The sequence below is a fragment of the Poromitra crassiceps genome (assembly GCF_964638095.1).
Source record: "Poromitra crassiceps genome assembly, chromosome: 17".
NCBI classification, from domain to species: domain Eukaryota; kingdom Metazoa; phylum Chordata; class Actinopteri; order Beryciformes; family Melamphaidae; genus Poromitra; species Poromitra crassiceps.
Window position 1 is genome coordinate 27,637,189 of NC_139635.1, and position 25,745 is coordinate 27,662,933.

The 25,745-nt window shown below is 43.1% G+C and overlaps 1 protein-coding gene across 2 annotated transcripts in view; it reads left to right on the forward strand.

Annotated features, from left to right (window-relative positions):
- The first annotated feature begins 872 nt into the window (after positions 1-872).
- LOC310791782 (uncharacterized protein) overlaps positions 873-25,745 on the forward strand; it is a 134,980-nt gene continuing 110,107 nt past the window's right edge. For both annotated transcript variants that reach the window (XM_083653446.1, XM_083653447.1), the window contains exons 1-4: positions 873-1,060; positions 10,556-10,684; positions 19,945-20,186; positions 20,570-20,695. In XM_083653446.1, coding sequence (XP_083509572.1) covers positions 955-1,060; positions 10,556-10,684; positions 19,945-20,186; positions 20,570-20,695 — 603 coding nt within the window. In that variant the 5' untranslated portion in view covers positions 873-954. The remainder of the gene's footprint in view (positions 1,061-10,555; positions 10,685-19,944; positions 20,187-20,569; positions 20,696-25,745) is intronic.

A 25,745-nucleotide genomic window follows, 5' to 3' on the forward strand; every position in this document is an offset into this window, starting at 1 on the left:
ACAGAAAGAAAAATCTGAGATGAAATGCAGTTAGATTAACTTCAAAATCTCTCACCAAAATTTCTCTGTATGAGAACACTTCCAAAACAGATGTGAGACATTTTCATCAGAATCTTTACAAAATGAGCACTCAGACTCAATGTCCCGCTTATATCTTTTAAGAAAGGATTTTGCTGGGTAGAACCTGTGTATTAATTTAAATGTAACTTCTCTCACTTTATTGGTAATCAAATATCTGAGTGGCAACAACCACACTTTTTTCCAAGGCACATTCTCTACTATACCATTCCAAAAGGAGATTATGTAAGGGAGTGTGACAATGTCCCTTTGGAATAAAGCCCGAATTGTGCGGTTATTAACCCGATGCTCTGTTGAAAAGCACAAACCACCAATAGCAGTACTAGATACCGTAACTTGACAATGGAAGTAAGCGGCCATGGGAAGTTCAACAACATCATTGTGATTCCAGAAGGAATTGCATCGAAAACGACTGCAAATTCTTTAACTGTTATGGGAATTTGAAACCGTCTCAAAAAATCTGGATAGTTGTAGGCCTACAGCCTACCATAATTCAAGTCAAATAGTTGACCAACAAGTAAGATATTGTTTTTGAACCAATTCTCATAGAACAACGACTTATTTTTGTAGAGAATGTCCTTATTATTCCAAATATAATATCTATGTGGAGAGAAGTTCTGCCTCTGTTTCTCTTCAGCAAAGAGGATTTCCGCATTCCCCCAAAAAGGGGCGCGGCCGTCGCGCTCGTGACGTGATGACGCGTTGCAGTTCTGGTGTATGAGAGCCTGGTGACGCGAGGAGGTTACTGTTCATGCTTCGCCTCTGCCAGAGCTCACAAATCCGTCCGTCTTGACCGATGGTCTTGCAATTTGTTGTTTTAGTAAGGTTATATCATATTGAGTTTAGGTGGCGTTTGGGTCCTTGTCCTTCTCTAGTATGAGTCTAAACTGCTTTGCATGTTATTCAGGCAAGTCTACACGGCGCGGGGAGGGCGAATTTGCCTCTCTTTTGACACACAACGGGGATGATGAAGAAAAAAACTGTAAGTAGCCTGTAACAAACCTTCTCTGATCTTCGGCTGCTCTGAATCTTCTCTGTTCCTTCCTACGGCTGTGCAGCAGTCTGACGCAGGGGACGACCGTCGCAAGAGACTCATTCTAGGGAGTGGAATATAGATATTTATAATTTTAATTATCATAATAGTGACAAACATATTTACTCTGATAAAACGAATTCTGAAGGCTCCTCTAAAAAGGTTGTGAACCACACACACATCACACATGTGAAGGTTTTTTTCAACTAGCTTATAGATTAGGCTACATCCTAACACAATGCAGTTGTTTATCTTTATGTTATTTTATGACTGAAGCGCGTGACTGTCTGTGAAAGCTGCTGTATAAACATAACTTATTTATTCACTTAGTGGTGAAAGGAAAACACTTAATAAAATGTCTCCCACATTTACACCTTTATAATCCTCTTTGCTGTGCCCTGCAGCTGTGTAAAATGTCATACGAAATAATTATAAATTCCAATAGGATAAGCTTGCCTGATTAACTGAAAAGTTAACAATTAAACAATAACGAAAAAAAGAATATCCTAACAAAAACAGAACTTGAAGTCTAATCAAGTAGGCTAAATAGCCTTCAGAAAGCATCATCAGTAAAAGCCCAGTTCTAATAGGCTACTGCTGCGCTGCTGAGACGCACAGTGTGCGACTGAAATGTCTGCACTTTTGTGCCATATTACCATATTACACAATATCCAAACTTCGGAATGGCGGCTCCTTTAAAAAAACGAGGAAGGGCCGACATTTCGAATAATGAAGGCAAGAATTTTCGTAATGGTGGGGCCTATGAAAAAAAGGTGAAGGACCGCCAGTCCGAATAATGGAAGTTAACGTTCGGAGTGGCAGGGTTTCGGAAAGGCAGACAGTTACCGTTGAGGTTGATCATGTAGCTGTAGCCTATGCTTTTTCTTTCTTTTCCTTTCCTGTGACTGAGCTTGTTTGTCTTAGTTTTTGTGTGTCTTTATTGGATATAAAAAAGAAAAAAACTTTATCTGAAGATTAATATGAGTTCCAGTAGCTAGCCTATGCGAACAAGTGTTACGCCGAGATTTGCACTCACCGGCTAATGGCAATGCATCGCATCCCCACCTCACGGGAACACGCACATGTCTCCTCCTGGGATCGATCCTCGGTAGGCCTATTCATGTAGCTAAAATTCTTTTAAGCCTTGCTTGCTTGTCTCGCATATATACTGTAGGCGTCAGGTGTGTGTGTGTGTGTGTGTGTGTGTGTGTGTGTGTGTGTGTGTGTGTGTGTGTGTGTGTGTGTGTGTGTGAGAGAGAGAGAGAGAGAGAGAGAGAGAGAGAGAGAGAGAGAGAGAGAGAGAGAGAGAGAGAGGGGGGGGGGGGCACAGAGAGGGGAGAGACACAGTTCGCATTTCATTTATTAGTTTATTTCACAAGGACAATGCACACCAATCAACAGGCAGGCCTACAGTAAAACTAGTGAGCCAGAGTTGACTCAAGAGATACAATAAAACATAAAAGACTGGTTAGTACAATGGCATGCAGAGAAAACAAATGCACAAATAAGCATATCTAGAACAGGTCACACCTGCAATAAATGTTGCTGATGTAATCTATAGCCTAATAAGTGTTGTTCAATGATGAGAAATGATCTGACATGTTTTTAGAATGTGTAACCCTCTGAAGTCTAATTGATTGATCATTTGTCTGTCTTTATTTATTATCTCCGCCATAGGCGAAGTTTGAATGGGGGTGCCAAAAAAATAGAGGAAAATCAATCATTCGGATATCAGCAGTGTTGGGCAAGTTACTTTCAAAATGTAATATACTACATATTACTAGTTACTTTCATTTGAATGTAATAAGTTACTTTACAATATTACTGTCTGTGTAGAGTAACTCATTACTTATTACAATACTTTTGCATTACTTTCACCAAAATAACTGCAGTGGCAGGATGACATCGCTGCCCCAGGACCATCCCGAAAAATAATTTATACCGTCTGAAGTCGGTGTAAACCGTCCAAAATTCTAAATGTTATATTTTTCCTTTGTTATTATCATCTATAGTGTTTTTTTGCATAAAAACACACAATTTGATTGGGAAGTGATATAAATATGATAAATATGTGCTTTGATTAAAAAAATTAGGTAACGCTTTAGAATACAGCCCGCAAATAAGCATGTAGTTATAGTATAACGGGGTACAAGGAGTGTAGTTATAGTATAACAACGGGGTACAAGGAGTGAATTTAAACTTTAACTAGAGGGTAACAAGATCTGTAGTTATAGTGGTACAAGGAGTGTAGTTATAGTATAACTACGGGGTACAAGGAGTGAATTTAGACTTTAACTAGAGGGTAACAAGATCTGTACTTATAAGGAGTGTAGTTATAGTATAACTACGGGGTACAAGGAGTGAATTTAGACTTTAACTAGAGCAGTGGTTCCCAACCTACGGTACGCGTACCGTAGGTGGTACTTGCGCCCCCTGCTGATGGTACTTGGAAGGCTCTGTAAAAAAAAAAAAAAAATTGTGTGCAAAATCCATGGTGGTCATTAGTAGTAGTTTTCAAACATGTGAAAGTGAAATAATAATAATAATTATGAATATTATTGGCAGTGTTTCTCAAGGTAGGTGGTACTTGCGCCCCCCCCCCCCCCCCCTGCTGGTGGTCCCTGGAATCCCAATGTTTAAATTATGAAATAAACCCAACTTTAAAATCAATTGGTGTGTGTGAGAGAGAGAGAGAGAGAGAGAGAGGGAGGGAGGGAGGGAGGGAGGGAGGGAGAGAAAGAGAGACAGTGTACAGTTGATATGTTGTTCAAAATGTTCCAATTTGCTGTGTGTGTGTGTGTGTGTGTGAGAGAGAGAGAGAGAGAGAGAGAGAGAGAGAGAGAGAGAGAGACACACTGTACAGTTGATATTTATTGTTTGTTTACAATAAATACTGCTATTTGGAATAAATTTGCCTCCTGCGTGAACTGTGCATAGCTGAGTAGACTGTATTTTAACGTCGGTCATATGGTGGTACTTGGAGAGCCAACTACTTTCTCAGGTGGTACTTGGTGTACAAAGGTTGCCACTGAACTAGAGGGTAACAAGATCTGTACTTATAGTATAACTACGGGGTACAAGGAGTGTAGTTATAGTATAACTACGGGGTACAAGGAGTGAATTTAGACTTTAACTAGAGGGTAACAAGATCTGTACTTATAGTATAACTACGGGGTACCACACTGCACTTACAGGGTAACTACGGGGTCGTGGGCTGTATTCTGAAGCAGGGGACCACTTCTGTACTTACAGGCTAATTACGGGGTACCACACTGTACTTACAGGGTAACTATGGGGTCGTGGGCTGTATTCTAAAGCAGGGGACCAATTCTGTACTTATAGGCTAATTACGGGGTACCACACTGTACTTATAGTGTAACTACGGGGTACAAGGAGTGAATTTAGACTGTAACTACAGGGGAACAAGATCTGTACTAGTATAACTATGGGGTTCAAGGAGTGTAGTTATAGTATAACTACGGGGTACAAGGAGTGTAGTTATAGTATAACTACGGGGTACAAGGAGTGTAGTTATAGTATAACTACGGGGTACAAGGACTGTAGTTATAGTATAACTATGGTGTACAAGGACTGTAGTTATAGTATAACTATGGGGTACAAGGAGTGTAGTTATAGTACCCCGTAGATATACTATGGCTCTGTCTGTAACTCAAGTGAGCTTCCTATCACCTAGCTACCTAACTAGATTATTGTTTAATTAGGTATCTCACTTTAATATAGGTGATTAAAAAATAACTTGTTTCAGACGTCCTCATTCTCGAAGGTAGCATCGCACGCGACAGGTTGCACTGGTGCTGTTTCCAATGAATAGACAGACCTTTTCTGACCAAGCTTGATGAAGTTGTTTCCCAAAGCATTTGGCAATAAATTAGTATAAAACTGCATGGCTGATGGCTGTTTTCTCTAACGTTATTATAATCCAAACAGGTCGAGGCTTCACAGGCGAACGTTTCATTGTTTTTACACTTTTAATTTGAAGGCGAAAAAGGGAAATGGTACGTGTGAAATGATAGAATTGACAGACCAGTGTCAATTAAATCTACTCAAACCATTTCCCGTTTCGGCCCTCAAATTAAAAGCGTGAAACCAAGCTAACTTGGAACGTTGCATTTGACAAACAAATTGGTAACGTTAGTTAAGCAATGACAGCTTGTCATTTAATGAAGCACAGTTAAAACGAACTCCACTTACCCTTGAAGGTCTGCCATGCTGCTATCCTCCTGGCTGTACAGTGTAAGTCCTGCTTTGGGGCACGCGGAGCGGGTTTTCTAAAGTAACGTTAACGTTAGCTAGCAACCTAACTAGCCGGCTGCTGTCCACAACAGAGTCAGGTAAGATGCTTCCTACTAATGTTCAAAAGTGACTTTCCTGACACTGTACACACATCTGACTGCACTGAAATTAAGTAAAGGTTGACGTTATTGAGTATTCTAGAATAAAAATGAAAAGAAAGTGACAGATGTTTGTTATTTAGCCAACGTTGTTTCACTTTTTTCTGATGCGGTTGGCTTTGTGGGCGTCGCCATTAGGGGCTTGCTCGGGCTCGCTTCATTCTTCTTCGTCGATTGCAAGGGGCGCAAGGTATTATGGGATACCCTAACCCACCAAAGTGTGCATGGTATGGTTCCTCGAAAATGATCCATAACTAGGTACCTAGAAAGGTTGCAAATTCAGTGAACTTCTGTATCAAACTGGTTTCAGACAGCCTAATTACAACTTCTTACCTAGAAATGCCACCTATAAAGCTCGTTCACTTGAGAATCAGACAGGCCCTATAACTACACTCCTTGTACCCCGTAGTTTGTGAGAACAGCCCATGAAAAGTCACAATGAAACACTATTATGTGCAGTACTAAGTGCGCTTTCACTCTCAAAAGACCGTATATCAGCACATGAATCACCAAACTTGTTTTTACTGAATAGTCGTTTCAGTTCTCAGCCCTGATAGCCTACTCTGTGCTGCTTTTAATCTCTCTCAACACAACACATTTACTTGTTGAAATGACTAAAAACGACCAGTTGCAAATCAAAGTTTACCACATGGGTCAAGATGTGGTGAAAACACGGCTCAGTGTTCAGGGCTCAGTTGCTCGAAAGCGTCCATGTTTGAAGAGAAGCCATGCGGAGTGTCGCGCTGCTAGAAAAATCTTCAGGTACGCGCTGTGCGGCTCGGGGGGCGCGCCCAACACACTTATATCAAGGATTTGCCCACTTCAGTACCTCAGCTCATTTCTGGCCTCGGGAAACAAAAATTTGTACTAGAAACATTATATGGCCACAAATGGAAATTATATTTCCCATTAAAAACCATTATAAACTACAAAAAAGTGCTAGTTTTGGGCCCCAAGCCACTTTTTACAAAAAGCTTTTGTTATGACTTCCAGATATTTTGGACATAAGGCTTCAAAATTATGGTTTTTAGTATTTTTCAACGGATTGCAAAATTTTCTCATGTTCGGCATGCATCTATTGCAGGCAGTTTTGCTGGTTTATTTTTCTGCTGCATTATGGGCCACTACAGCCCAATGGAATCAATAATTTCAGCTAAAATGTTGTTCATATGGATGTGATTGTGTGTGTGTGTGTGTGTGTGTGTGTGTGTGTGTGTGTGTGTGTGTGTGTGTGTGTGTGTGTGTGTGTGTGTGTGTGTGTGTGTGTGTGTGCTTGTGTGCGTGCACGTGTGTGTGCGCAACCTGCAGGTACAGAGATAAAACTGGTCATAATTCTCAATTGTCTCTCTTCATACATAGCCTACACACATGGACACTTTCACCCCCACACATACACACACACCACTGTCCGGCAGGTTAAACAGCTTCAAGCAATTATGGTCGTCGTACAAAAAAATACCATTTCTGGTCAAAAATGACCAGAAATGGTCAATTACTAAAAAGTGGCATTGAAGAAGTTGACATTCTGAAAAGTAATAAACATAGGATGAGATCTGAAGGTACTGTCGTATCTTATTATCAAAAGCTTCGATGTGCAGAGGAGAAAGTAGAATAGGAGTCAAAGCCAGCGGTGAGGTCTCACAATAAGGTTTTATTGTTTGAACCAGTGCCTGCAGGTCCACAAATCGAGATAGCATCTGGAGTTCACTTCCTGTACTGTTCCTTTTAACCCTTCTTGGTCACACTAAGCCCTGCCTTCCTTCTGACCTCACGTCCTATTTTCCTCCACCAATCAGATGACTCCGTTCAGCTGTCGGTGTTCCCAAGCAAATGCAGAAACTGGATCGATAACCAGTTACCGTAGTCTTCTCTCCTCTCCCAGATGCCCAAATCCTTTGTTAAAGGGATACACCACTTTTTTGGAAGTTTAGCTCATTTGCCACATCGCCCCCACATAACCAAGATACACCATGCCTTACCGGCTTTGTCCGCTCAGTTTACAGTGAGCTACAGTCGTGAAGTTAGTAATTATCGCCATAGAATGGAGGCTAATGGTACAGCTGTTAAAAATCTGCCAAAACACACATCTCACTGCACCAAAATACATGTTGTGCTTCGGGTACTCACCACACGATGAAATATTAATCCAAAATGCACATAATTGGTCTTTTTGGAAGGAAAAGAGGTAGCCGGCACTACTTTCCAAACATGGCCGCCGACCTCTTTTCCTTCCAAAAAGACAGATTATGTGCATTTTGGATTAACATTTCATCGTGTGGTGAGTACCCGAAGCACAAAATGTATTTCGCCACCTGGCTTCTTCAAACAGAACCAGTCTCTATCTATTTCCTAGATCTGAACCAAAAGCGCACACATGAATGCACATGGGTGTGTGGTGCATATCTGTCATTCTTTCTGTTATTCTTCTTGAGTGCAGTACCCTGCTTACCTGTGCGTGTGTGTATGTTGGCTGTGCTCTCCACCCAAATGCCAAATGGCTCTCACCTGACCACATTCCCTTCAGCCTGTCTGAGACTGCTACCAACCAAACCTGTTTTCGCAACCTAGCTTAACCAACTAAACTAATGTCTGTTCTATTAAGTATAACAAACTACAGTTTTCTACAGACACGACAGTACTTCAAAGATTTAGCAAAAAACAAAAGGAAAAATAATTTTCTACCCTTTATTCTGGTCTCTCCAAAAAAGAACTTGGGCAACTTCAACTCATTCAGAATGCTGCTGCTAGAGTTCTAACGAAGACTAAGAAAGCTGATCATATCACTCCAGTTCTTAAGTCCTTACACTGGTTGCCAGTGTGTCAGAGAATAGATTTTAAAATACTATTAGTCTATAAATCACTTAATGGCCTAGGCCCAAAATACATAGCTGAATTGCTCCCACGCTACGAACCGTCTAGAACTCTTAGGTCAACAGGGTCCAGCTTATTAACTGTCCCTAGGATCAAATCAAATCACGGGAAGGCTGCATTTACCCACTATGCTTCTGCTAGCTGGAACAAATTGCCTGAAGACCTCAGATCTGCCCCAACCTTACTTACTTTTAAAAATAGACTAAAGACTTTTATGTTTACCGTCGCTTTTAACTGCTGACAGCTACTATGCAAACCCAATGAGTCCTCTATAAGTTTTAGCTCTTTCTGCAACTGCCGCGCCTGTTGCTTATTGCACTTTTTATACTCTTTTTTTTTTTAAGTTTTGTTGTGATGCTTTTAAATGTCCTTTTTATTTCTTCTTTTCGTTTATTTTCCTGTGTGCTTAATGAAGTTGCTTAATGCACTTTTTATACTCTTTTTTTTAAGTTTTGATGTGATTTTTTTAAATGTCCGTTTTACTCTCTTCTTTTCTTTTATTTTCCTGTCAAGTGGAGTTTTTAAACGAAGGTTCAGACAGGACGATCTTGATCCTCACCGGTTCCACAGTCACTGCACTTCTCCTGCTTGCTCACCTGGTAACCTGTCAGCTTCCTGGTGATAATTGAATAATCAGTGGTTGCCTCCTACTTTCCCATAGGCCAATAGCATAGCAACACATCACCTCATGCACCTTTGCTCACCTGCACTTTTAGCCTATCACATTGTGGCACTCCCCTTTAGGCAGCCTATCACATGGTTGATGTGTGCATAAATATGCTTTTCTGTGTCTCATTCAGTCTCTCTCATCCTGCTGGCTGACACACACCCACCACCTCCCCATCTCCGCCAAATCCCTGATCCATCAAGAGGTTTCACCAGCACCAGTATCCTGACTCCACTGGGGGGTATATATGGCCGTGCTGCTCGAGCTGATCCAGCTCGATCTCGATATCTCCCAGTGGTGTCAAGCTCCAAAGACTAACTAACTTTCTCATCATAATATTCTGTAACATTCATTCATTATAATAAATCATTGTTTATCCATCAAGTCTCCTGATTGAACCATTTTATGTGAAGCACTTTGAATTGCCTCTGTGTATGAAATGTGCTATACAAATAAACTTGACTTGACTTGACTATTGTTATTCGGCATGTAATTGACCATTTTTGGTCAATTACTTGCCCAGAAATGACTCCCTTTAATTGCCCAATAATGGTGAATTACCTGGTCTAATGATTTTAAAGTGCTTTTTCTAGGGACTTTTGCTCAATTACTTGCCCAGCAATGACTCCCCTAATTGCCCAAAAATGGTCAATTACACGGTATAATGATTTTAAAGTGCATTTCTTTTTATTTGACACTGCAATGGAACAGACTCAATGTTGGTGCTAATCTTTTACATATACCCCACTGTGATAATCCAACCCAAAAACATTCACTTTGGATTTTATCTTGTGGGAAGTTGTGGAAAGCTAAAACAAGCAGAACGCTTTTTTTTTAAATAATCAAGACAAACTGGCTTATAAAGGGTTAAAATTCTGAAAATGAATAAATATTTGGATATGTATACCTTCATCTGAAGGTAAAAAAAAACTTCACCAGTTTTACATTCAATAATAATTGACCAAAAATGGTAAATTAAGGGGACATGACCTTTTGTGGAAAATATTAGTTAATCATCTATGGATGTTAATGAACTACCGATTCTCTATTCATGAACTAGCGGTTCGTTCCTGACTCGTTCCTTAGTATATATGCATGTTTTTGTGCTACAGTATTGTAAAGTGTTATCGCTCCCACAACATGTAAGCTCAACCTGCATACTTTTTAAAAGGCTGATAGTGAATTGAGTGATTAAGTGCTCGTACGCATGATTAAGCCCATGCTATCAAAATCTTACTCCAGCCAGGTACCCAAAGTTGGCAACCCTGCTATTAAAAAACACACTCGGGGCGAGGAGACATAAAAAACCTTGATGATGCTAAAATTGTCTCATTTAAGTTTTTAAACTTAGTTTAGTTTAAAATGTTCAACTTTTTTAAGAGTTAAAATGTTCAACTTTGGTGAATAATTTGTGTGGTCAAACTCGAGCGAGTGATGCGATTTTGGCTTTTGGTGTGAGTGCAACATTAATTTGAGCTTGTGTGTTTCATCCAGATGATTGGCTGCAAGAGCAGCTGAAGTCTGACGGCGAGGGGCTGGAAGCCGAGTGCTGGAGCCGGCTCGAGAATGTGCACCTCACAGGCCTGAGCAAGGAGGCTGTGGAGAGGCAAGATGCCATTTATGGTAGGAACACAGGTTTACTAGCTGACATTTCTTGTAAAGATATAAGGCAAAAATATAAGCATATATACTGCCCTACAAAGGAGAAAGGCAGTAACTCCCCACAGTGCAGAGCTGAGAAAAATGACTTTAAAGTTACTTGTCGTCCAGACAAAATAGTTGCAGGCAGATCATTGGATATGTGGCAATTCTTTGTCTTTTTAGTAGTTATTTATCTATATAAAATATTTAGCTAAATCTTGACCTTTGACCTTAATTTGGGAGTTGCTGTATTCCTCCTTTGCATGCCTCATGAAAAAGGATGGGTTATAATAATAATAATAATTGATTGGATTTACTGTATATAGCGCCTTTCTAGACACTCAAAGCGCTTCACATATCAGGGGAGAGAGGCAAGGTGGCAAGGTGACCTGCTCCACACCGCAGAAGCGTAACGTAGAAATGTCATGGTGAGTGTCATTGAAATGCACAGAGATGGGATAGTCCCGGTCATTTCTCCGTATAGTGCTTTTGTGCTCACTTATTCATTGTTTAAGTTTTCTAGTCGTTTTCCCAATGTAGCTCAGTCCACACGGGCAAGTAATCATGTAAATCACATGTGTGGATGCACATGTGATGACACTCTTGATGGGATATGTCCTACCTGTGTGGGGATGGGAGAAAGAGTAGGTTTTTACAGTGTTGTTGCATTGTGCACAGCTGCCACAACGGTAGTTGCCATTGGGGAGGGGGTGCAACAGTGTCTGTGTAAAACCACTGGGTCCTCTCATTGGACTGGAATCGGCACGGACCACAAGATCCCTGATATTTTTCCCTTTCCTGTTTACAAAGAGCGGCAAGTCCTTAAAAATAGAAGAGAGTTCAGGGTCGGACTTCAATATGTGCCAGTGTTTTTTTAAATTGATCTAAAAGCAGCAGAGTAGACCGAGTATTGGATGACACGTGACAGAGAATTTCATCTGTTTTTTAACACTTTTTTAAAAGGTCAGACGTCAGAGCGTGTCTTTTTTATGGCCAAATCATATGCATGATCGATCCACAGGGGTGGATATCCCCGCTGGAGGAATCTCCTTCTCATTTCCACAGCTTTCTCATTAAAGTCGTCAGTGGAGTGGCAGATCCTTCTTAGTCGAAAAAACTAACTAATGGGGAGCCCCTTATTTAAGGGTGTGGGGTGAAAACTTGAAGCCAACAATAAGGTGTTTTTGTCTCTTTTCTATACAGTGTTGTTAGGAGGGAGCCATTATTGTTCAAGACCCACATGTCCAGGAAACTCACTTTTACGTTACTATAGTTAGATGTAAACTGTAGGTTACAGTCAAAACTATTGAGTAGAGTGACAAAATCTGCCAGTTCATTATGACCTCCATTATATATACAGAAGATGTCATCAATATATCTGTATCACTTGATGATTTTTGATAGATGTGTGTTTTTGTCTGGATTAAACCATAGACTGTAAAAATATGGATGTCGTTACCCCATTGAATTTCTTCTTCTGAATTGAGTTCAAGTCATAAACGAGCTGGACGTTGCCATTTTAGTTTTAGTGCGAAGGTGGGGTTTGAGAGGGTGGAGCGTGAGATGAGCTCCGATTAGCATAACCTATGGGGGTGATCTTACGCGGTGACAAACACGCCCACGCCAGTGCAAACACGCCCACTGCCATGGGCGTTTGCACTGGCGTGGGCGTGTTTGTCACACACCAGTTCTCTTCAAGCTAACTGAAGCTAGGTCAGACTGCTAGCAAGCTATCTAACAGGCCATCCACTTCTGTTCTCCTTGCTCCGGTCGGGCCCGTGAGGAGGTGAAGAGTCGTCGGTAACACTTTACAACAGGGGTGCCCAAACTTTTTTGACCCAAGATCTACTTTTCAAGTAGCCAGCCTCCCGAGATCTACCAGTCCAGTTTCAACATCGCAAACGCACACACATCGTTTCCAGCCTGCAGTAACTAACCTCACAACACTTTCTCGTTGTCCCACAACCACTTGACATTAGGGCTGTGAATCTTCACTGGCCACATGATTCGATTCGATTACGATTCAGAGGGCTACGATTCGATTCGATTACGATTATCGATGCATCTTAAATCGATGCATCACTTTTTCCCCCAATACATGATTTATTTTTTCTCACTTTACAATACAATTGCATTGTATTATGATCCATAATTAAAATAAACAACTGCATGTACTTCCATTATATTTTATTTTATTATAAAAAAAATAAAACAAAATAATAAAAAAAATCCCCCCCCCCCCCCTCAATGCCATGCGATCTACCACACTACCTTCGCGATGACCGGTCGATCGCGATCGACGTATTGGGCACCCCTGCTTTACAATAACATACACAAATACTATAGTAGTTACTAGTAAACTAACCACTAACTAATAGCCAGTTAATGAGTAGCTAATGAAAAATTTGGCATTAGTCAATCACTAGTTAATCATAGTTAATGAGTAGGTAGTCATTAGTTAATGATTAGTATCTAATTTCCTGAGTAGAGTAGTTAATCATTACCTAATGATTACTAAATGTCAGCTCGTGAATAGAGTAGTTAATCATTACTTAATGATTCCAAAATGTCAGTGCGTGAATGTATTAGTTAATCATTAGTTAATCATTAGTTAAGGTCACATTGTGAGTATAGTAGTTAATCATTAGTTCATGATTAGTTGTTAGTTCCTTAGTAGAGTAATTACTCATTAGTTAATGGTTAGTCAATGGTCAGTTTGGGAGTATATAGTTAATTGTTAGTTATTCATTACTTAATTACTTAATTATTACCTGTCCATTAGTTACTCTTTTTGTGTACCCTATTGTAAAGTGGTGCATCATACTCAGTAGTTTATGAATACTGAATCATTACTTAATTATTATCTGTCTATTAGTTAGTCTTTTTGTGTACCCTATTGTAAAGTGGTGCATCATACTCAGTAGTTTATGAATACTGAATCATTACTTAATTCTTACCTGTCCATTAGTTACTCTTTTCATGTACCCTATTGTAAAGTGGTGCATCATACTCAGTAGTAAAATTTCGCTCCAACGTTTGGAGAATTGTTCATCAGATTTACCTAGAGTAGGTGCCTTCTGGATGCGCAGGCCCCTGGGGATTTTCTTGTTTCTCCAATATTCACTCAGGGTGGAGCCATGCATATTCAGACATGTCTCCTTCAGATACAGTCTTTCCAACTTGATTTTTAAGTCTTCTGAATGTCCCACATCCTCCAGTCAAAGTATTTTATCCGCTTCTTCAGTGGATAATTCAAAAGTGGTAGCACAGTTTTGTGTCAAAGCATTGATCTCTTGGAAAGGATTCATATTTAGGCTTAGAAGTAAATTGTCTTGTAGTTGCAAGTGAAAAAGTGCTGGAGTGAAATGCCAAAGAGAACTCTGTGGCTTACAATTAAAGAGAAACTCCGCACATCTTTCAGGACAGGTGTGTCGGGCAAAGACAAAAAGTCCGTAATTAGTGAAAAAAGAGTCCTGCACACTGTTAAGTTGCAATCAAATTTGTTTTAATGTGATGTTTCGGTCACCAACCTTTTTCAAACAAACATTTAGCAGAGGTGAGAAACCCAGCTTAAATAGGGGCTGGCTGTTTAGTTGCAGCCAATCCAAGCTCCCCACGGAGACTGGTATTCAGATCTGACAAGACAAGTCAATTAACTAAAAGGTACAACACTGAGTGATCTGTACAAATATGAATATTTTACAAATACACTTCAATAGGTTAATAAGTTAATAAGGTGAAGCTCCACAGGGAAATAGACAAAAAGGCAATGGTAATAAATAGACAAAAAGGCATAATAATACAGTGGTTAATTTAGGCCAGACTGTCTTCAATTAGGTCCTGAGCAACAGGGACCCCGCAGTGAAAAGTTAAAAGGGGAAACCTGTGCGCAGATAGCCTATACACATACACGAGCTTCAGAAATTTAAGGGAGAACACACAGAGACTTCTCTAAATAATCCATCCAATAATGGATTATTTAGAGAAGTCTCTGTGTGTTCTCCCACAAATTTATTGTCTATTTATCTCTTGTGATTATTCATTTTTTCTCTTGGTTACTGTGAAGCTCACTCACATGTGTATAGGCTATCTGCGCACAGGTTTCCCCTTTTAACTGCGGGGTCCCTGTTGTTCAGGACCTAATTGAAGACAGTCTGGCCTAAATTAACCACTGTATTATTATGCCTTTTTGTCTATTTATTACCATTGCCTTTTTGTCTATTTCCCTGTGGAGCTTCACCTTATTCACCTATTGAAGTGTATTTGTAAAATATTCATATTTGTACAGATCACTCAGTGTTGTACCTTTTAGTTAATTGACTTGTCTTGTCAGATCTGAATACCAGTCTCCGTGGGGAGCTTGGATTGGTTGCAACTAAACAGTCAGCCCCTATTTAAGCTGGGTTTCTCACCTCTGCTAAATGTTTGTTTGAAAAAGGTCGGTGACCGAAACATAGGGATGGGAATCGAGAACCAGTTCTTGTTGAGAACCGGGTCCCAGTGGATCAATTCCTTGGAATCGTTAGCCAAAATCCTTAACAATTCCACTATCGATTCCATGCGCGATGACGTCACACGCTGCGACACGCACGCAACGCAGCCTTGTTCACCATGGCGTCTAGGCAGAAGCAAAACGATGACCACAGTGCCACTTGCAATGCTTGCAAAACCTCTATTTCGTCAAAGGGGGGAAATACTAGCAATATGCAGAAACATTTGTCCACACAGCATGCAATAATTTTGGAGGAATGTCATGTTTCTGATGTGCTCCGGAGGGGGTCATGCCTATGTTCCCCGGGTTCTATGTTCCCCGGGTTCTATGTTCCCCGCTCCTGCTAAAAAGGGTTCCATGTTCCCCGGGTCCTATGTTACCCGCTCCCGAAAAAGGGTCCTATGTTCCCCGCTCCCGAAAAAGGGTCCTATGTTCCCCGCTCGTATGCGTAAAGTCGGCGAGTGCAAACCACAATATCTCGAGGTTGTGAGACTTCATTGACAGACTGCATGAAGGAAAGCTCGAGTCTAGGCTCAGATATATGCACACATTCGAGTCCAACAGTAAAAATCCAGGTAATTTTGATTAGGGCGATCATATGAGTTCCTTCGCATGTTCTGTTTTGATCTAAAACAGTTAAAAACACGCACATCCAAGTCGCATCCGACAGGTGCAGAGGAAATGAACTCATATTTGTATGTGTTATTTTTCCTTTACTATGACTGGATTGTGGTAGAAAAAAAGGTCAAACTGTTTTACACTGGCTGTCTGTTTTAGCTTGCGGCTCTTATTTATCAAATACAATAGCCTAATACCAAACTCAAAAACACATTAACTGTAAATTCTAACTTCATAAAATGAACGGAACGGATACCCTAATATGACAACGAAAATATATAGGCAACGAAAACAAATAGGCCGCTTTAATGGCTTTCTTTAGCAGAGAAATCACCTCCACCGACAGCTAATAGGTGGCGGCAGAGCAGTTTCTCACCAGTTCTTACTTAGAGTCTTCTTTCCCTGGGGCTAGGCTACATATCAAGCGAAATTAAACAATATATTTGATGGCTTTACAGAACTTGTGCATGTCTGTGGGTTATAGGCAGAGGTGATTTGTGCTGTGTGAATTTTGCAAATATTAATCTCTCTCTCTCTCTCTCTCTCTCTCTCTCTGAAAAATGTAGGCTAATAGCTGCTGCTGCCGCTGCGCAGTCACCAACTTATAATTTAATTTTACTGTCGGACTCAAATGTGTGCATACGGTATATATCTGAGCCTATTAGACTCGGGCTTTCCCTCAAGCAGTCTGTCAATGAAGTCTCACAACCTCGAGATATTGCTGTTTTCACTCGCCGACTTTACGCATATGAGCGGGGAACATAGGACCCTTTTTCGGGAGCGGGGAACATAGGACCCTTTTTAGCAGGAGCGGGGAACATAGAACCCTTTTTAGCAGGAGCGGGGAACATAGAACCCGGGGAACATAGAACCCGGGGAACATAGGTACGCTCCCATGGGGGTCATCCCTATGTTCCCCGGGTCCTATGTTCCCCGGGTCCTATGTTCCCCGTTTTTGTGGGACCGGGGAACATAGAACCCTTTCTATGTTCCCTGGGAGAGGTTAGGTTTTGGGTTAGGGTCTGGGGGAGGTTAGGTTTAGGCGTGGGGGGTGGGAGAGGTTAGGTTTTGGGTTAGGGTCTGGGGGAGGTTAGGTTTAGGGTTAGTGAAAAACGGGGAATATAGAACCCGGGGAACATAGACATGATCCCCTCCCATGTGCCCAGGTTCCCCGCAAGTCCAACACCGTCTCTCTTGTGGCTCCTCCGGCCGTTCTCCACGCTTCGTTACCTCTGTGCTCAGCAAGTCCACATGCTCCATGACTTCTCGTAGCATCCGCATCAGCCCCTCTGCCCAGGCAGGCGTAGCATCCAATAGCCGTCTCACTTCCTTCAACAAACGGGCTTCCATACCCGCCGAGCTGATCACCGTTGTCAGCTCCTCTTTCATCCCGTTCACCGACGGCCATTCTCCGCCGCGCACCATGATCGCACGACTGCGGTGAAGCCAGCCTACTCTCGCTGTTGCCTCGTCAAGCCAGCCGCTCCTACATTTCAAGGGCGCCCTTATTGCAGACCTTACGGTAAATACACCGCGCGTTGACCAACTTCAGGGTTTCAAAATAAAATGTCAGGTTTTTGAAAGGCAATAACAGAGATGTGTCGAATTGTCGATGATTTTACCAGCCAGCCAGTGTATTCTACACTGATTTTGAGTCATTAGGTCACATGACCTGGAAGGTATTCAGCCGAAAATGCTTATTTTTCGATAAAGAAAATAATATGAAATATATGGAGTATTAAACTCCAATAAAAATAGGTGTGTCCTAACCAGGCTGTGCAGTAATGCCATTCTACATTGATTTTGAGTCATTAGGTCATATGACCTGGGAGTTATTGAGCCGAAAATGCTAATTTTTCCATAAAAAATCCATATAAAATATAGGAAGTATTAAACTCCAATAAAAATAGCTGTGTCCTAACCAGGCAGTGTAGTAATGTGACTCTACACTGATTTTGAGTCATTAGGTCATATGACCTGGGAGTTATTGTGCCGAAAAGGCAAATTTTTCCATAAAGAAATTAATTATGAAATTTGGGGAGTATTAAACTCCAATAAAAAAAGGTGTGTCCTAACCAGGCAGTGTAGTAATATGATTCTACATTGACTTTGAGTCATTAGGTTATATGACCTGGGAGTTATTGAGCCGAAAAGGTGAATTTTTCAGAAAATGCATGTTTCCATAAAGAAATGAATTATGAAATATGGGGCGTATTAAACTCCAATGAAAAAAGGTGTGTCCTAACCAGGCAGTGTAGTAATGTCATTCTACATTGACTTTGAGTCATTAGGTCATATGACCTGGGAGTTATTGAGCCGAAAAGCCACATTTTTCCATAAAAAAATGAATTATGAAATTTGGGGAGTATTAAACTCCAATAAAAAAAGGTGTGTCCTAACCAGGCAGTGTAGTAAGGCAGTGTGCCCCTTGTCACAGAGCCTCCTTATCACGAGCAAAGTCCACGTATGTTTGATTGTCATGCTTCCTGAAACGTCTGAACTTTTGACGATACGCCTCAGGTACCATCTCATACGCTCGGAGCACAGCAGTCTTAACCATGTCATAGTCAAGACTGCTGTCAACAGACAATGAGGAATACGCGTCACGTGCTTTACCAACTAGGACGCACTGTAAAAGCATCGTCCACACCGCTCTAGGCCACTTCAATGACGTAGCCACACGCTCAAACAACGTGAAGTACTTGTCAACGTCTTTCTCACTAAATGGCGGAACCAGCCGTATATGTCGGCTCACATCAAAAACAGGCGGACCAGAAACATGTTGGGAAGCACCGACACCAAGCTCGACTTCACGCAGGTGAATCTGCGCCCTCTTGGTCTCCTCCTCAAGAGTAGACGCTTGGTCTCCTCCTCAAGAGTAAGACGCTTCATTTCTAATTCAAATTGAAGCTCCTTCTCCCTCAAAGCTATCCGCTGAGATTCAACCTCCAGCTGCTTCAACTGAATCATCTCAGATGAATCTACAGGAGATGTTGGTGTGCCAGGAGTATGAGGTAAAACCCCCTTTTCCACCAAACCTGCCCACACCTTAGCCTTAATCACCTGCTTCTTTTCCTGCTTGGAAATAGGCACTTCATAGTGTTCAGCAATTAACACCAAACTGTCCTTAGTACAGCAATGAAACTTATCTAGGCTAGGCGCCTCAACAAACTCATTCTTCACTTCATCCTCAAAAAGTCAACACAAAAGCGCTACTTAACAGGGGACCATTAATTCACCTCTCAGGCTACTGCAAACAAAAGGTTAGCAACTACAAAAGCAGAATACTGCAAACAAAAAGTCACCTAACCACCAAAGCAGTACAAAAAAAAAAAGTTACCCCCACCCAAAAATAGTACCACTAGACTCCTACTGCCACTAGAAGTCTAAAAAACATACAGGACCTACAAAAGCTTTGACGAGCCCCCATTATATGTTACGGCCACCTTTGAAAAGGCTCGCTTGGAGACCAATAACATATAAAGAAGGAATCAAAGAACAAGTTTGCAAAAAAGAGTCTTTTTATTTTTCCAACTCAAAATTTAGCTCTCTAGAAAAAAACCAAAATAACAAAGGGGTCAGGTGGGACAGCCAAACAGAACAAAAGAGCGGGCACACACTGGCCGACACACGGCCGGCGGACCAGGCACCACCCTAAACTACAAAACATAACAAACTAAACTGTAGAAACAAAGCCACGAAAACTAAACCACCATACCCACCTTTCCCAAAGTAAAGAAAGGATAAATCAAAGTACCAAAACAAACCAGGCACATGCTGCTGCCACCAGCATGTAGAGGTGTTGAGCTGAGAGAGGGAGAGAGAATGACTGAAGCTGCCACTATTTATGAATGAGCTCTATGATTAACAGATGAGGATCAGCTGAGTCCAGGCATAAGCAATGCCACTGGAATGGAGAGGAGGATCAGCTGAGCCAGACATGAGCAGCAGAGTGGGATCAGCTTAGCAACCAGGCCTTAGCAACCAGGGCAGGACAACTAAGTGGAGCAGAGAGAACAATGTTAGGATTGAGAAACATACAATAAGGGGGAGCGCATCACACTCGCCCTTGCCTTATTACAGTATAGTAGTGAGATGATCATCAAGACATTCCCCTCTGTGTGTTTACCAGAGTTGATGAAGACAGAGCTGAACCATGTGGGGACCTTAAAGATCCTCTGCTATGTCTACATCTACGAGGTGAGGGAGAATCTGCAGATGGAGGAGGACAAGCTGAATGTCATCTTTCCTTATCTGGACCTCATGCTGGACCTGCTGAAACTCCACCAGCACCTCCTCAATGAGCTCAAAAAGTGCCGCAGCCCAAGTCCAAACTACCAGATCACAAAGCTGGGGGATATACTCAAGTCTCAGGTAAGTAGGCTAAGGGTAGGGTCATTTTTAAAGCTGCACCACCTACCCCCATGCCAGTGGAAGGTTTTTGGAGTTTTCCAGGGAAACAGAGTTATTGCATTCTCCTGAACAATTTAAGGGAATTGTGACTAGCTTTGAAACATGTAAAAAATAAAATAAATAAAAAGATGAAGTTGACTTGAAAATATGTCATTTACACCCTTTTTTTGCTGAAACTTTCACTGTAGTTGTGAGCTGAAAGTGAAAGTTCCCCCCGTAGGTTTTTTAGTAGTTTGAGTAGATAATGACTGAATTTAAATTTTTTGGTGAACTGTTCATTTAAATAACTAAGCGAAGCAGCAGCAGAGAAATTAAGACCGTAACAATCCTCTTGCTTTGTTTAGTTTTTAGGCAGTCAGGGAGAGAAAATGAAGGAGTGTTATTACGGTGTCTTCTGCAGCCACGACGAGGATGCTGTCAGCTTCTACAATGAGCAGCATAAGAACAAGAAGCTAAGGGATCTGGTCACGGTAAGGGATCTGCTCAGCAGTCAACATATTCACTGCCCTAAAGTGGAATGTCCCTAGACTGTGGCACCCTCACTATGTACTGTGGGCTCATAGAGAGCCCCAGGAACGAGTCCGGAAATCATCGATGCTAACACTCCTGGTTCTTCACTGTTTTCGCCTATGGGATTTTTGAATGGGTTTTTGGTGCGATGCTTCTAATAAATTATCTGGGCAACGCAAGCTTAATCAAATGCGAACCAGTGTTTAGTAATATCATCTTCACACATGAGGACCACTTTTATGAGTTTTGAAGCTTTTATGTGCCGTTAAAAGGGCAGCTAGCTAGCAAACGGCTAAATGAGACTACACTAAATAAGAACGCGAGGTCACCAGGTTCACCTCCCCGAGCATCGGGAATTTGCTCAAGATCATGCCCAGGTCCACGCATGCCGCGCGGGAGAGGAATATGCGGTCCGAGGCGTCCGTCACGTACGCGATTTGGCGTGTCTCCAATCTCCAGGCGTTGTCGCTGATGCCGGTGAACCTGACCACCGAGGCCCCGAGGATCCGGATCCCCTTGTTGTTTGCAGCCCTCATGGTCATGGATACGGGTATGAGGTCCTCTGTACTCAGGCCCATCTGTTGGGTGACCTTGACACCGATCAGGCAGCTCTGGCACCCTGTGTCGGCCATGGCGGGTAGAGTCACGGCGCGGGTGCGCTTCAGGAGGTCGAAACCCAGCGCCTCGTAGTCCTCGCGCACACTGGTGAGTGTGAGGTTGATGTACGGCTGAGGGCTGGACGCACGTTTCATCCACTTGTTGCACATGTCATCATACAGGTGGTGAGCGAGGGGGAGTGTGCATAGTTCGTTGCCTGCTCTGGACACCGTGATTGTGCATAGCTAGACGGAGGCCGTCGCCTGTTCATCACGCGCCTCATCAGCCTCCGCGGACGGGGGCTTGACCGGCCGGCCACCCAGGCAGACCCTGTCGAGGTGATTTTGACGGCCACACTTATGACATCTCTTACCGTATCCGGGGCATTCGGAGCGTCTGGTGTGCCACTGGGGAGCCTTACCGTGGCCTGCCTCGCCGCAGTAGATGCATATCTCATCGGGCTTGGTCTTCGGTCTTTCCGGTCTGGCTCCTCCTCTGGTGCGGGCGCCCTGCTGTCTTCCCCGTCGGTATGAACTGCTAATTGCGCCTGTGCTCTGTGGATCGAGCAGGCGTGACGCTGAGCGCTTGCCGGACTCCTTGGCCTCAATGTACTCTATCATGTCCTTCAGTGGCATGTCCTGATTCTTTTCACCGAGCAGGTCGAGCTGTATCTCCTGGTCTGCGATCCTGCGCGCAATCACATCCCGTAGTATCTCCTCAGTGAAGTCATTGATTTGGTCACATCCCGTTCTGGTACATTCCATACTGTATTTGCAAATGTCTGCCTGTCCCTTGATGCGGGCATGGAATGATCGGATAGGCTCCTCGTGTCCTTGGCACATGTTGGACAGAGCCACACGAGCCACCATGGTGTTTTCCGTGCCGACAGCGAGCGCTTTCATAGCAGCGAGGATGTTCTTTTCATCACTGTCTATCAGGCTCTTCCCCGCCGCGCGGGTGAGGTCCTTCCTCAAATCTTCCTCGCAGCACTCTAGTAATTGGGTAGCCACGCTGTGTCCGGCGAGCTTGGTGCCTACCTTATACTCACTCCAGCGGGTCACGAAGTACGACCAGGCTTCGGCAGTCCCGGCCAGTCCTATGGAAGGGCGCCTGAATTTTTCCGACGCTCCCGGGGCTGCTCTGTGTGTGGTTGTATGTGCGTTGAGCATGGCTACTACTATAGTGTGTTCGGCCACATACGTACATCCCTCGACGGGGCAGTTCACACGCATGGTCGTCATTGAGGAGGAGGAGAGGTTGTCTAGTTATAAATAAGAACGCAGGGTAACACTTTACAATACTGGTGCAAACATGTGCATGAATGCATGGTTAACTCATGATGAATTAAGCCATTAATTGATGCTTACCGCATCATCAACTAATGAAAGGTATGTTTGATGAACACACTGAGTCATATATGAATTACTATTAATTAAGTAGGCTATGCCTATATCATCATGGATTAATTCCTCATCAACACATACATCAACACACTGTGTTCAATAATACCGTAATTCATGTGTTAATTACCACTATCGACATCCAGCTCCCTGCAACCGGAATTTTAGCGTTACCAGACCGCAATGCTGATAGCCCACAATCAGAACCAGCTGAGCGAGGCGGTGTGCAGCGTTTCAGGGACCGGCTGGATCTAACCTGTCCCAGCCATTACCTCATTCATCATGGGCATTCCTTCCTCTTCGAAGCTTGGTCCACTGCAGGGACACAGAACATGTGGCCGGTGTTTTGTGCCTATCTTACCGGGTGTCTAAATGCATGACCCAGCAGGCCAGCCACCCCCTACCACCAGGCTAAGAGCCTCTCTCCCGGCCCAACACCCAGGGCAGCCCCCCTACCACCACCCTAGCCTGGGTAAACCCAGCCCCCACGTGACCTGCTCTCAGACCTGTTGACTAGTGAGCAGGGTCTGTCTGAGAGCAGGTCACTGGGGGCTGGGTTTACCCAGGCTACCACCACCCAAACCCTACCCGCCCTGCCCCTCACCTTGCCTGGGTCCCACACCTCCGGCCGAGACCCCTTCAGAACCTCTTAGCCGGGTACGGCTATTTCAGCAGCTGTAGCTATCATGCCGATGTTGCTGCTCTGATATAGGCTATGCGTGTAGTAGCCCACCTTGGTAGCTCCTACTAGCCCCGAACCAGACCAACTCCAACACATTCTCTGACGTTGTATCCACTGTGCATCTCCAACAGACATCAAACACTGGATGTATGTCTTGTAGGCTCTATATGCCAAGAACCACATACAGTATATATGTATGAGTTAAGTGTTGTGCCTCACAAGTGCCTATATCATTATGTATGAATTAATAGTTATGTGCCACAGATAGTAAAGTCACGACATACTTATGTATTAATTAATAGTTTTGTGCCACATATTGTAAAGTCACGACATAATGATATCCTCCAAATCATTAGCTAATGCAGATGCTGATCATAAAATCACTTTTATACAGTATAGCAACACAATTGCATGCATTTCAGTCATGAGAACAATTCAAAATATACAGGTAATCAGTGAAGACCATCATTGGAGTTATAAAAGCACATTTATTCATCAAGTTTGTGAACATGTCCCCAAATTCTGCCCTGGAGCAAGGACTCGCTCTCTGCCGGTGCCCCTTTTGTCTGTATCAGCTGGGGGGAAACAGTCTGGCCTCTCCCCTCTCCTCCCCACGGCCCGCGTTGCTTGATCTCTCCAGCGGGTCCACCTCCAACTTCCAGCTCTCGTCCTTTTTCACTTGTGTTGCTCTTCACTTCCCGAACCAACGTGACTGTAGCGACAGGTCTCCACCATGCACGCACACAATACAAACAAGCTAGCTAAGCCACAAGCTAGCTAAGTTGCTAAAGCTAAATTGCTACGGCTAGCTACCTGAAACTCTAACAAACCCGCTCGTTCCTCTTGCGATTGGTATCCATTCGACACTGCCACCACCACCACTGTGACCGACTCTTTAGGCTTTGCAGTTTGTACTCTTCGTAGAATAAGAACACGGAGGCTGCTGTTGATATTGGGGCAAATAAACAAGACCACCACGTTGTGCAAACCAGCTAGTTGCTCGACCACGAGAATAAGTGTCAAGAAAGACATGGCACACAATTACTTCCATTGCCTCAGCCTGCCATCAAAAATAAAAATCGCCGTAGCCGGCCGGCCGGGGCGCGCACTGAACCCAGCGAGGCGCCCATACACACGTTAATCCCAGTCATACATAGCGCCAGTGTCCCCGCCAGGCCACCACCACTGACAAACTACCGTAAACAGCAGAGGCGACTCCGCTGCACCCCGAATGCCTCTCTTTACAGCCAGCTAGGCACCGGTCAAACAAAGAGAACTCTCTTTCCCCGAAGTCGAGTATGTTTCCCCTGAGATGTCGCTCGGACATAGCCTGGTAAACCAGCCCGTCACGTGAACTCACATTTCATTTGGAAATGAAATGTGAGTTCACGTGACAGGCTGGTTTACCAGGCTAGCTCGGACAAGGAGGAGTGTGGCTAGCGCATCCCATCTTCGTTATGCAACGGGGGAAACTCATTCGATTTCCCGGTTGCAGGCGACTGGAAGTTGATAGTGGTAATTAACACATGACTTACAGTATTAATAGTAATAGTAAGTAGTAGTAGGTGCTGATGATGAATTAATCCATGATGATATAGGCATAGCCTACTTAATTAATAGTAATTCATATATGACTCAGTGTGTTCATCAAACATACCTTTCATTAGTTGATGATGTGGTAAGCATCAATTAATGGCTTAATTCATCATGAGTTAACCATGCATTCATGCACATGTTTGCACCAGTATTGTAAAGTGTTACCGAACGCAGTTCTATTTGCTCACATGTTTATTTAAGATACGCAATAACTAGACACGTTGTTGACAGGACTCACAGGAACCGAGTTATCAGGAAGTGTCACAACCAAAATAGTCCGTGGTGCAACTGCACCCGAGCACAATGTTCCCTATACACTGTTGAGTCGACGGGGATATATACTGTACGTCAATAATGTCATCACTTCAAAGGACGAACACGGAAATTATCTTTCCCTCACCTGGTTCAGCCCGTTCAGCCCGGGGTAATCCGTGCACAGCAGCGCACACATCAACAACAGTCCAGGTTTGTGACATGACGTGGAAGCCTATGCGACACTGTGTAGTTCTGGATTAGCTTAGCACAAGCTTTTTACTTCTAGGGCTCGCATTTACGCTTCAAAACTCATGAAAGTGGTCCTCATGTGTGAAGATTATCCGGCTGAACACTGGTTCGCGTTTGATTAAACTTGCGTTGCGCAGAGACCTTATTTGAAGCATCGCGGCAAAAACCCATTCAAAAATCCCATAGACAGAAACAGTGAAGAACCAGGAAGTCCGGGACTTCCGCGTTCTG